Source organism: Thunnus maccoyii, chromosome 13 (genome assembly GCF_910596095.1).
Source record: "Thunnus maccoyii chromosome 13, fThuMac1.1, whole genome shotgun sequence".
Lineage (NCBI taxonomy): Eukaryota > Metazoa > Chordata > Actinopteri > Scombriformes > Scombridae > Thunnus > Thunnus maccoyii.
Genome location: NC_056545.1, coordinates 26,250,096 through 26,261,778, shown reverse-complemented (window position 1 = coordinate 26,261,778; position 11,683 = coordinate 26,250,096). Strand labels below are relative to the sequence as shown.

General features: G+C 42.6%; 2 protein-coding genes across 2 annotated transcripts in view; one reads left to right on the top strand and one right to left on the bottom strand.

Annotated features, from left to right (window-relative positions):
* Window positions 1-9: 9 nt before the first annotated feature.
* Window positions 10-2,741, bottom strand: LOC121910380 (neuferricin). Its single transcript, XM_042431590.1, has 4 exons — window positions 2,389-2,741; window positions 1,120-1,260; window positions 482-668; window positions 10-320 (listed from the first exon to the last, which is right to left on the bottom strand). The coding sequence occupies exons 1-4, from the start codon at window positions 2,639-2,641 to the stop codon at window positions 146-148; spliced, it is 756 nt and encodes a 251-aa protein (XP_042287524.1). The 5' UTR covers window positions 2,642-2,741; the 3' UTR covers window positions 10-145.
* Window positions 2,742-2,821: 80 nt separating this feature from the next.
* zzef1 (zinc finger, ZZ-type with EF hand domain 1) overlaps window positions 2,822-11,683 on the top strand; it is a 34,499-nt gene continuing 25,637 nt past the window's right edge. The window contains exons 1-20 of the mRNA XM_042431584.1: window positions 2,822-3,374; window positions 4,048-4,192; window positions 4,319-4,513; window positions 4,680-4,863; window positions 5,012-5,211; window positions 5,897-6,107; window positions 6,282-6,398; window positions 6,880-7,058; window positions 7,292-7,390; window positions 7,495-7,586; window positions 7,691-7,836; window positions 8,154-8,259; window positions 8,543-8,761; window positions 9,404-9,495; window positions 9,657-9,880; window positions 9,994-10,127; window positions 10,203-10,273; window positions 10,365-10,479; window positions 11,050-11,215; window positions 11,484-11,605. Coding sequence (XP_042287518.1) covers window positions 2,961-3,374; window positions 4,048-4,192; window positions 4,319-4,513; window positions 4,680-4,863; window positions 5,012-5,211; window positions 5,897-6,107; window positions 6,282-6,398; window positions 6,880-7,058; window positions 7,292-7,390; window positions 7,495-7,586; window positions 7,691-7,836; window positions 8,154-8,259; window positions 8,543-8,761; window positions 9,404-9,495; window positions 9,657-9,880; window positions 9,994-10,127; window positions 10,203-10,273; window positions 10,365-10,479; window positions 11,050-11,215; window positions 11,484-11,605 — 3,231 coding nt within the window. The 5' untranslated portion in view covers window positions 2,822-2,960. The remainder of the gene's footprint in view (window positions 3,375-4,047; window positions 4,193-4,318; window positions 4,514-4,679; window positions 4,864-5,011; window positions 5,212-5,896; window positions 6,108-6,281; window positions 6,399-6,879; window positions 7,059-7,291; window positions 7,391-7,494; window positions 7,587-7,690; window positions 7,837-8,153; window positions 8,260-8,542; window positions 8,762-9,403; window positions 9,496-9,656; window positions 9,881-9,993; window positions 10,128-10,202; window positions 10,274-10,364; window positions 10,480-11,049; window positions 11,216-11,483; window positions 11,606-11,683) is intronic.

The following is an 11,683-nucleotide window of genomic DNA, read 5'->3' as shown; positions in this document are numbered from 1 at the left end:
TGCATTGAGTTTTCTTCAATCTACCTCTTTATTGTATGAATGTTCATTGCTGTGATTTACTGGCAAAAGCTTTGTGTTTGTCCTGAGTTTAGTGCTGCTAAAAAGCAAGCCATGAATGTGTCCATTTTCCGGACTGGATCAGAGACTAGTACTCTCCAACAGTACAAGAGTCAGCATGTGGAGGACAGCCGTCATATTTCTGCAGGTTTGGGTCTTCCTCTGCTGCAGATGGGTCTTCCACACAGACACAACGAGCACTGCTGGAGCCTGGAGAGAAGAGTTTCCGCGGGACACCCGTCCATCCTCTTTCTACTCCACCACTGGAAGGAACAAAACACATCAGTCCTGTAAATCATGATGTAGACCAATTACACCCACTAGTGTAAGATATGTTCTATTACAGGTCAGCAGTACATCACAATTGCAATCATATGCCCTGTAGGCTTCTTAATATTTGATAAGCCCAGAACTATTTCCATACCTCTTTGTGGAGCACCAGACCCTTCCTCCCTTAGCAGCGCTCCACTCTGAGTTACAGGCTGGGAAGCGTATCTTCTCAGCCTTAGACTGGGCTTTGATTCGCTGGCCCTCTGCTAGTGATGCTTCTACCTGCAACAGGGCTTCTGTGGGCTGTCCAGTCTCTGTATAGAACCGGCCTTCTACCAGACCTGAAATTCAACACAGAGGAGGCTTGTATTTTACTGAAGATTATGGGTGTCCACTGCTGTGGAGATATGATGTGAAACATTTAAGTCAGCAGTTATTGGTCAAACATGACACTTCCGTCTCAGGCTGTTGCACAGACTGTAGCTCTCTGGTATGTTTCCATTTGTATATCAAGCTTGTGACAGCATATTCTAGTGTGTTCAAAGATTGGTAATGCTGGTTAAAAAAAAATATCCATCTGACTTAAAGGGAGGATTCCTTGATTAGAACCATTCACTGCTATTTCTGGTGGCCCTTAATTTAGCACTGCAGAGAAATCAAATCAAATCATCTCATCACCTGATGAGGGATTCAGCCAGAAAAGAAAGTGTAATTGAAGTAATCTACAAAACATGTCAACCATTTATAAATGATTTATGATGTTTAAAGAGTTGGGGGACAAATAGCACATACCGACAGTTTGGTAGTCCTTCTGATAGAAGGCCAGCCAGTCATACAGGGCCACTATCTGCAGTGGGGACAGACTGGACACATCATCTGTCAGGCCACTTTCTGTGAAATCTCCAGTGATGAAGGCCAGTGAAGCATCTCTCCCTGAAAATAAAGACACGTACAACATGTGTACACTTATTAAACACAGTTGTTAATGTGCCATTATTAATTTATTTTGAATGTCTGTTCCTGATTTAGGTTTCTCTAGTGTTAAAAATAACACAACATGGGGACTGTAGGAGAAGTAGTGGTGAAATCAGATTGAAGTTGGATATTCAACAGACATTTAGTTCAAAAGACCCCCGGACAACTGGTTTCTCAGTCTGAATGCAGCAACAAAACCTCACCTACCCTACACATGATAAGCTTAAGGTAGGAACCATCTGTAAATTATTGTCTGACTGAAATATCACGTGCTATTTTTTCAATACCAATAAACTGATTTGCCTGAGAATTTTTTTTTTTTTTTCATTCTGTTAACAGGAAAGTTACAGTTTTTGTGCATGCATGGTTAATGGTATATTACTACTTTGTCTATTATTTTAATTGAAATATTATATTTTTCAATACCTTCCATGTCATATGAGCAAATGGTTCAAAATCTATTCTAAAGTGTAATCACATGGTTCACAGAGGGCACACCTCTTTATACTGGATATTGGTATGTTGTCAGTTTATTCCCTCCAGACATGCCTGAGGACATAAAATATACTCTATTTTGACTAATAATTTGTGTAATGTGGTTTTTCCACATAATTAGTTCAACTAATTCCTTGAAAATCCTTAAAATGTCATCTCCTCTCTCTCCCTCATTGAAAAATTCTGAATATATGAATATGCAAATGTTCTTAATTTTCAGTTAAGTTTAAATGCAGGACAAAAGATGTTTCCTACTTCACTGTGAAGTCCATTCTCAGTGTTTGTGCATTGGAGGCTTCAAGTTTCTACATCACACTTGTGTAAGTTTCATACTGAACCCACGACTGGCTCTAAACTAATTGTGATGTCACAAAACATGCTCATAAATCCAGGCCTTCAACTCAGATTTTCAGTGAGTACAGAGAAACTGTCCACTTTCAGCAGATGGATGTGAAAACAGCCTTCTACTGTCAAACACATCATTCTGCACAGTGAAGCTCAAGACATCCAACTGAAAAAACAAGAAAAAAAAAACACTTTTGACTAGAAGGGGACTTTAGAGGCATAATAATAATAGAAACGGGGAATCACCTGCCATAACATGATAAGCACCTCCAGGTCCGTAGTGCTTGTATCCCTTGTGTACATCAAAAACTTGCCCCAGGATGGCCAGGTAAATGCCCCTACTGCCTCTCTCCCCGTCGTACAGCGACAGTTCATGCCTGCTCAAGAGCCTCTGGTTTGATTCATTCCCAACATCTACGGACCATTCTCGAGGCATGAACAACACCGCCAATAACACAGATAAAAACACGACCAACACATAGCTCAGCATGCTGTTCATTCAAGCTTTTTTTTTTTTTTTTTTTAAATATTTCATCGTTTTACATCACATCACGTAAATTAAAAAAAATGTGACAACAGCAGGTGCTTCCGTTGTTGCGTCGCTGTTACCATTGCCAATGCGCGTGCGCAGACTACTAACGCAAACGGACGTTTCAGCCAAGTTGACGTACAGTACGTCAATGCGGTAGTAGAGTGAACAGCAGAGCTCTAGCTGTAGGTTAGACAGGTCTGTGTACAGACCGGTGCAACCGTTTCAAAACTGACACCCTGTAGGCCGCAGAGATTCTTTGGAGAAGCCCTAGGTCGGTGAAACAAACATGGGGAACGCAGAGAGTGGCTGCGGCGGAGGCAGCGGCGACGAGGAGGACGTAGAAACGGAGAGCCCCGGCTTCGCGGAAGACAGTCCGGCCTCTGCGGCCACAGGCGTCGGTGTCGGAGGCGGTGGAGGCTCCGGTTCTGGGAGAAGCGGAAGAGGATCGAATAGCCTGCCAGTGCACACCGGTGGACCACCCAGTCCCGGTGTCCTCTTAGAGCAAGTGAAACTGAGAGAAGCAGCTGCTCGTATTAGCGACTCAGGGGTCGCCATTCAGGAGTCTGTCCTGGCCGGGAATGAGGGTGTCCTGGTCCGGTGGCTGGAGGACCGGTTAAACCGAGGAGAAGAGTCTGTCAATGTGGAACAGTTTTGTGAGATGTTGGAGAGTAGAGATGCCCCGAGAGATGAGTGTGAAGAGGTATAAAATGTGAAAGCCAGAGAAAAATCAAACCCACAAGTGATTTAAAATGCCATGTCTATCCTTGTCATGTCTGTCACAGGTAGGAGGATAGATTATAGCTGCTGGCTTGTCGTTTTATGATGAGTGATTTGTGAGATCATGAGAGGGGCAGACATGATATCATGTAATCTGTTTACTAGTCTTAGTGGTAAACAGTGAATCAAAAAATGAGCTGTCATTGTCACCTTTGTTTGTCAGGTTTATTGTCTGTGGGGTTTTACTTTTGGCCTCTTGTGGCAAAACATGCTCCTTTGTTGTCTGTTGGCTGACATTTGTTGTTTAACCAAAGGTCACAGATGAATGGGTTAACCAATGAATGTGCACTTTAGTCTGCATTTAGCTTTGTGTGGCTAGACATGGAATGCCACTGCTATGCTTTAGATACCACACACAGCATTAGTTCATTAAAAAACCCACCCGCAAGAGCATTCAGAGTTTGACCTATAACCTGCCCCTTTCTTTGCAAAAGTTGTTAAAAGGACATATATATATATAACTCAATAATAAACACTAGAGGCAGAGAATATAGAAGAATACCAACTGTTGCCCCATCATTTGTTACATGTTTGTAATGGTGCACAGGAAGAGACATAAAACGTCACAATGTGTACTGTCTTTGTCCCCATGTCAGGCCTTCGGACAGTTTGATGCAGAGGGGGATGGGGTGGTGGATGTAGAGAGCATGCTGATTGCTCTGAAGAACTCCAATGGAGCTAATCTACAGGGAGAGCTGAGTCATGTGATAAGACAGCTACAGGCGTGCTCCCTAACCCCAGGTATGAGATGGGATTTCTTTACTGGAATGAACATGAGCAACTTTATTTGAAAAGGAATTGTCAACAGGTGGCAGATGAGTTTACCCTTAATATCAATATTGCACTTTGCTCTTATTGTTTCCACAGGTTTTGTTGACATATTCTCCAAAACCAAAGACCGGTTAGGGGCGCATGCCTCTAAGATCCTCAAATACTTACACAGGAATCGTATTCCCAGCAGTGCCATCCCTTTCCCTATTTTAGAGGGCTACAACAGCATCTGCACCATGAGGTCCAGTGTGGTCCAGGACTACTTGGAATTCCTCTTACAGAAGGAGAAAGGTGAGTACCACAGCTCAGGATGTGCAGAATAAGTGGTTGTGAATGTTCTCCTTTAGATTTAAAGCATACAGTATGGAAACACTGAAGACATATTAAGCAGCGCATCTGTCTCCCCCTGCCACCCAACTTTCAGACAGTTGTCCTAATCTGCATTTGTTTCTTTCAGATTTAGATATCCAGTACAGAGCAGAGTTGGACCGTGATCCAGAGGTGGACAAGGTCAAGGTGGTCACACAGTGCTACAGCACAATAGAAGCTTCATCCAATGTTGCTGATATTTACAAGATGACAAATGGCGAAACTGCATCTTTCTGGCAGTCAGACGGCAGTGCACGCTCACACTGGATAAGGCAAGGGCGTCTGCTCTGTAATATGTGACTCAAGGCTTTGCAGCTGATTGTCATGTGTGCCTGTTTTTGTGCCTGAATTGCAGGGTTTTTGGACCCTGCATATATGATCGATTTTAAAGGTGGAACCTTGTATCTTTTCTTTTTCCAGGTTAAAAATGAAACCAGATGTGGTTTTGAGACGTCTGGCCATTGCCGTGGCTTCTAATGACCACAGCTACATGCCTCAGCTGGTCTCGGTTGCTGTGGGGAAAAACCGGCGTTCCCTGCAGGAGATCAGAGATATCCGCATCCCCAGCAATGTCACAGGCTATGTAGCACTCTTGGAGAATGCCAACATCACACACCCCTGTGAGTCACCATCTGTCAGTCTGTCTGATTAGTTGAGTGTTCATTTATCTTATAGCGTCACTGTAGAGAAACTGTTTTTCTCGTTTGCACCCCTCTGATAAAGACAGAGCAGGGTGTGAACTACAGAGGAGCATCCCCTAAGTTCATAACTATTTGACTTTCACTTTTGGATTCACACATGCATGCTGCCACAAGCCTAGGAATAAATCCAGCTAGCATCCAGGGATCCAATCCAGGGATCTAGCCACACAGGAGCTAGTCTAAAACTCACAAACTCAGTTTTTTCCAGGAGATATATCAGTGAGAATAACATCAATTGAGAATCCATTTAGGCAAGCAAGAACCGACAGCCAAATATTAGCAGAGGTTTAGATGATGGTGACAAATGCAGCACTGTAGTTTGTGGCTCTAACTACATGCTGAATCAGTCACAGCGCTGCATTTTTTAAATGATAATGTACTTTGTGAGTGTGAATTATTTTCTAGATCACAATGAGCAAAGAGAAATTCATCATTCAGCTTTGCATTACCTTCTAATGGCTATGAGTAAAAGTGAAAGTTTGTTGGGTTTTTTTGTGGCTCCGATAATCACATCCTCATCGTCATGTAATTCTCAGAGGGTTATGGCATTTTCGCATGTATTCCATCACTCTGCTAACCACATTGTCTCATCACCAAACCCCAGACATCCAAATCAACATCAAGCGGTGCCTGAGCGACGGATGTGACACACGGATTCATGGCTTAAAGACGCTAGGATATCAGATTACCAAGAGTAAAGAGGTGTCTGTTTCGGATGCTTCAGCCATCTGGTACCTGTCTCTCCTCACCTCCTTGGTCACCGCCTCCATGGAGACCAACCCTGCACTTGCTCAGACTGTCCTCCAGAGCACACAGTAAGACGCACTACTACTATTGTATGTTTCAATTCTTATTGCAGTGAGTCAGTCGTGGCGATTTGTCCAGTGCTTGGGTTCTGAGAGGTGTTTTTTTTGTGTGTGTCTGTCTTTCTCTCTTTGTCTCTTTTCTCTCTTTTTTTGTGTTTCTCTCTTCTCTGTTTCTCTCTCTAGAAAAGCCTTACGGCACATGCCACCGTTGGCCCTAACACCATCATCCACAGAGTTCCCCAAGTTCTTCTCTTTGAATATACTGGAGGAGGTGGATGGATTTCTTCTCAGGATAGCAGAGTAATGACCTGCCGGGATTGCATCAGCACACTCACCCGTCAATGCCACACTGAGCTCATAATGCTGACGTCATCGCAATGAAAACAGGCTAAAATCAAAGTATTGATTCATTGCGGTGATGAGTATTTGGATGTAGCGTTAATTTTAATTCCATTATACTGGAGAATTGGTAGATGAAAAACAAATGTTAAAGTTGGTACATGCTAGTTCAGAAGCTCAGCAGGTGTGAAATGTTTCAGGATTGATAATTCTGGGTCTTTTTCACTCTTTTACATTCAGCTTTGTATCGATTGCACTTAAAACCATGTGTGGTCACAGATATATTCTCAGAGTTTAGTCAATGAGTGTATATTTGAAAATTATGACCATGTATGAAAATTGATTTTTATATTTAGATGGCAAAAAAACAAAAAAACATTGGCACTCTATGCCTAAAACCACCCCAAAACTAACTTGTGTTTGTGTCTTTGTTCCTATGTAGCTGCTGTGTGAGCCCTGATGCAGAACTAACCCTCCTGGCCTTTGCTCTGGCCAGAGGCAGTGTAGCAAAAGTGCTCCAGGCCCTGTCCTGCATCAGCGACCATTTAGAGGCCGAGTACAAGGCCTCCTCCCTCATCACCTCTATGGCCTCCGTTAGGCTACGACTACTCTATCGCAATGGTAATGTGACCAGTCCTCCTTTACTCTTATTCACATGAGGACATCTGAAGTCATTGATCTAGAAGAGAAAGTTCAGGGAGGAGATGACATGATAAATCTGTTACAAAGTTGCTGTGCAGTGTGGTGATTATTGCCTCCCAATATAAGAATGAGTTATAACCTGCATAGCAAATGATCAAATTATTATTCGTGGTGTCATAGCAAATATCATAATTATTTATGTCTCATTACAGGGAAGTCCCTCCAGCTGCACTTACAGGCTTGTGATGTAAAGAGTAAAGAGGAGAAATCAGGACCAGAGAACATGCTCACAGAATCCTCCACTGGAGACGGTACAAGTCAAAAAATCCTCATTCAACAAGAAAATCTCAATGCAGCTTTGGCTTAACTATGAACATGCCCTCAAGTGTAACTGGATGCTTTTGTTGCTTTGTAGGTTTTCTCACCGAAAGCGGCAGAAAGAAGGCCAGTGTGATCCTGTCAACAGAGGACCAGAGCAACTTCCAGGTCACTCAGATGAAGATCAAAGTGAGGCTCCATTTGATTTCACCATTTTACTGACAAAGTTGATAACAGTGACAGCGATAGAGCATTACCGTATGTAACCCTTATTCGCTGTTTTGTGTGATAAGGTGCGAAAAGGAGCCATTGGAGCAAAATGCGGCTTGGTGTTTGCGTACAAGGAGGAAGACCCTTTTGATGCTGAGAAACATTTCAAGAGGTTCAAAAAGTATGACGCGTGGGACCACAAGGACTACAAAGAGTTTGTACAAGACAAGTATGTAACTGTCTGAGAACTATTACTCCTGATATTTCAATGTGCTTATGATCTTGATAAACAAGCCAATGAAGCCTTTATAAGAGATGACAGCTGTGATTACCAAATAAAAGTACTGGTGTTGAAGAGTACATGTGGCTAAATGTATTACATGCAGGTCAATGTAGCACCGCAATTAACCATGCACTCTAATAAGACAGCGCTAGGCAGTAGTATAGTTAGTTTTTCTGTGTTATGGATACCCCTCAGCAGTATGGGGGCCTTCCTTAGTTGTTTATGTGAATGGCTGACACACCATGCTGTCACCTGACCCGCAGTGTGAGGATTCCAGCACAGTCCGAGGATGAGCCGATTGGCTGGTTTGAGCTTGAGGATGACTGGAATGATGTTGAGATCAAGCTGCAACAGTGTCGTGTTGCAAAGGTACACACTGCATTCACTTCAAACTAAAACATATTTTTTTCCTTTATTCTATATTTACATATTTGAACCTCGTTATTTAACTTTTGTGTTTTGTAGCTCAACCAATGACTCCATAACAGTGTTGTCTTACTTAAATTATGCTTTTATGCCACCATGACATTTTGTTATTTAGCATTCAGGACTTCCAAAATGAAAATAAAAATACTCCTGCTACTCACTAAGTAGTTAAAGGACATTAACGAGTCACCACAACTTTTCTTCCTCTGTGTCCTTGTCTTTCCAGTTCCTGATGGTGAAATTCCTGTGCACCAGGCAGGACTCTGCTGAGCGCCTTGGGGTGCAGTCCCTCAGCTTCAGTGGCTACCTTTGCCCTGGGGCAGAGAGGCTGGGAGACCTGGATGACCTCAGTCCAGAGGGAGAGAACTTCGACCGTGATGCTGTCACTGGCCTTTGTCTACTAAACAAGACCCTATTCTTCATCCAACAGCTTACACGAGATATGGTAGCTAATTATTTAAATATCAGATCTATATATATGTATACATATACATGATATTAGTATACATTAATATGGTTACCATGACTCTATACCTGAAAACATGGCAAGCTTAGCTTCTATTCTATACATTGCATTGTACAGTATATTGTGTGTAAGCATGTTATATTTGAATTGTTTTATTGCACAAAACTACACAAGGACTAATGGTGACAATGGCTGATGGTGGAATAAAAGAAAGATCAATCACTTTAAAATGATCTCACATTAAACTACACCAGCAAGAGAGGTGGAGGACAAGTAGAAACATCTATTTTGTGACATTTGAGAATTATTAGCACTAAACATACTAAACTCTGGTATGAGATAGACTATGCTAATATCTTCACTATGGTCTTGTTTCCTCAATTTGGTAAACTAACTAACTTGTTTATGTTTGTTTCTTTACTCATTCCTTCATTCATTCATTCATTTATTTATGGTAAGTAAGCCTGATCACTTATAGCCATCAGAGGACATTGCAAAATCTCCCTAAACAGCACTGCTGAACTGTTGTGGGTGAAATTTTGTAGCAAGAACATAACATGGGTTGTCCTGTTTTATTGTTGAAGACTGTCTTCGAGTTTTCCGCTCTCTGCATTTCTGCAGGATGCCTCTCACTTCAAGCAGAAGTATCTTCTTGACTTCAGTGGTCTCAACTTGAATCTCTTCTGGAACTTCTACAGTAAACTCCGGACGATGTGAGTAGTAATACAGTCACTGCTGTTTTTTGTATCCACACGTTCACTGCAGCCATTACTTCAGCAATATTTACCATTTTTGGCGTGATCAGGCTCAGTGGTCCGTAAGTGGGAAACATCCAGACGTATGAAGGGCTCACCCTTAATTGTCTGTGTCTCAGTGAGGGAGAGGACGTGTTGAAGAGCAGAGTTCTTCTGCTCCAGTTGATGCAGAACTGTTTCCCCATGCTGCCCAACCCATTGGAGCTAGGGGGGCCAGAAGAGAGTAGAGGGCCAAATGAGGGAGCCGCAGCAGCAGCAGCTTGCCCATCCACGTCCAGCAGTGCAGAGCCTCTGAATGACTCTGTTAAGGCCGTCTGGGAACTTTACACTCACCTCTGCCACGGTAAGAACCTTTCAGCTTTGCATGCTATGACTTCTTGGGCAGTGCTTAGTTGATTTGTAACAATTTTTGTGAAAATCTATGTAGTGACAATATCAGCGATGTTTATGTTTCAGTTGTGGATGGTCCAGAGGGTGAGACGTTAGTGGAAAAAGCTCTGCGCAGGGAAGCAGTCAAGGCCATTCTCAATGGAGCAGCTGTTTTCTTTCCTGATAAACACGTCAGACGGGACAAGCTCTTCCACATGATGGTGAGTAAACATGATGGTGAGTGGGTTCATTTCAGTTTTAACTTTAACTTTAATTTTGATTTTTAACTTTTGCAGAAAAATATTACAGAAGAAGATCAGCCAGAGTCAGTGAAGGTGACATTTGAATCACTCTGTAATTACTTCAGGTAAGCATACTGTAGATATACAAACACATCATCATGTTCTCATACACATCTAGATCACAGTGGATTAGCAGCAGCTATTTTCTCCACGCAGTGACCAGGATCCAAGTGGCCTTCTCTTGCTCCCGCCTAAAGGAGCTCCCTCAGACTTTGACATCAGCCCTATACTGTCAGTGATGGAGACGCTGCTGTTGGTAGCAACAAGAGAGGTGAGACCGCGTGCACACACACACACACACACACACACACACACACATACATGTTGTCATAGGTCACTTTTGGGGACATTACATACACTAATATTAATTTCCTGGAGACTAACCCTAACCCAAACCATAACCAGTACTTGCCTAAACCTAACCCTAACAAACTTTAACCACTGACCCATAAATCAATGTTTTACCAAATGGGGACATGACTTTTGTCCCCTGTTGGACAAGCCGTCCCCAATTAACTAGTTTGAAGTCAGAAATTTGTCCCCGAAAGTAGCCTATGACAGACCCACACATTTGGGGACACGGCTTTTGTCCCTACTTGGATAAGCTGTCCCCAGTTAACTGGTCTTGAGTCTGAAATGTGTCCCTGAAAGTAGGCTAAGTCAGACCAGACACACACACACACACAGATTAATGATGGAAATAACAAAGCAAGCTAATGGCCTATTGAATAAGATTATTTACTCTTTATCACCATCCCTCGCTTGTTTCAATTTTCTACTGAAAATGAAGTGAAATCACTTGTTTCTATCTACTAATATTCAGCTGTCTGTCATCTCTCAGTGTGAGGTTATGATGGTGGATGAGAGTGGTGGAGCCAGCAGGACGGTGTTGCTGTCCTTGTTCTGGGCTCTGCAGGGCAGTCTGCTCTCCTGGTGCTACCTGCAGCTCAAAGGAGGAGCCTCCACCCCTGTTGCCATGGACCTGGCCAGAGACATCCTACTAAAATGTGAGACATGGTGACAATATTACATTACTGACAAAAAAATGACATTCCAACAGCTTCTTTTTTTAAAGGGCAGATTCTGTGTGTTCATTAGGAGAGCACACAGTGATCACTCAAGTGTTGGAGTCCAAGAGATCAAAGAATGTTTGAATTACATCTTGTTGCATAATGATGCAGTGCACACAAGACTAGCATTCATCTTTAATAAGCAGACAAAAGGATATGCTTTCAGAATGTCTAAATGATTTATTTCACCCTGCTCTCTCAATAGATGTGGATCAGTTCTTGGGAAGCATCAAGGCTATACTTGGTTCCCTGCTGGAGAGATACACTGGTGCTGAAATCACTAACAAACTAGGCAGCTCCATCCTTGCCACAGTCTTCAGGCAACTGGTAATACAATCTTGTGATGTTTGAATCGCCTTTTTGTGCAGTTGTAAAGTTGAACATGCTGAATGAATGTAATGTTTG

Coding starts and splice junctions, on each gene's coding strand:
- LOC121910380 (XM_042431590.1), bottom strand. CDS start 2,641: ATGAACAGCATGCTGAGCTATGTGTTGGTCGTGTTTTTATCTGTGTTA. Junction 1,261..2,388: donor TGCTTATCATGTTATGGCAG/GTGATTCCCCGT, acceptor CTTTATTTTCAG/GGAGAGATGCTTCACTGGCC. Junction 669..1,119: donor GAAGGACTACCAAACTGTCG/GTATGTGCTATT, acceptor GTTGAATTTCAG/GTCTGGTAGAAGGCCGGTTC.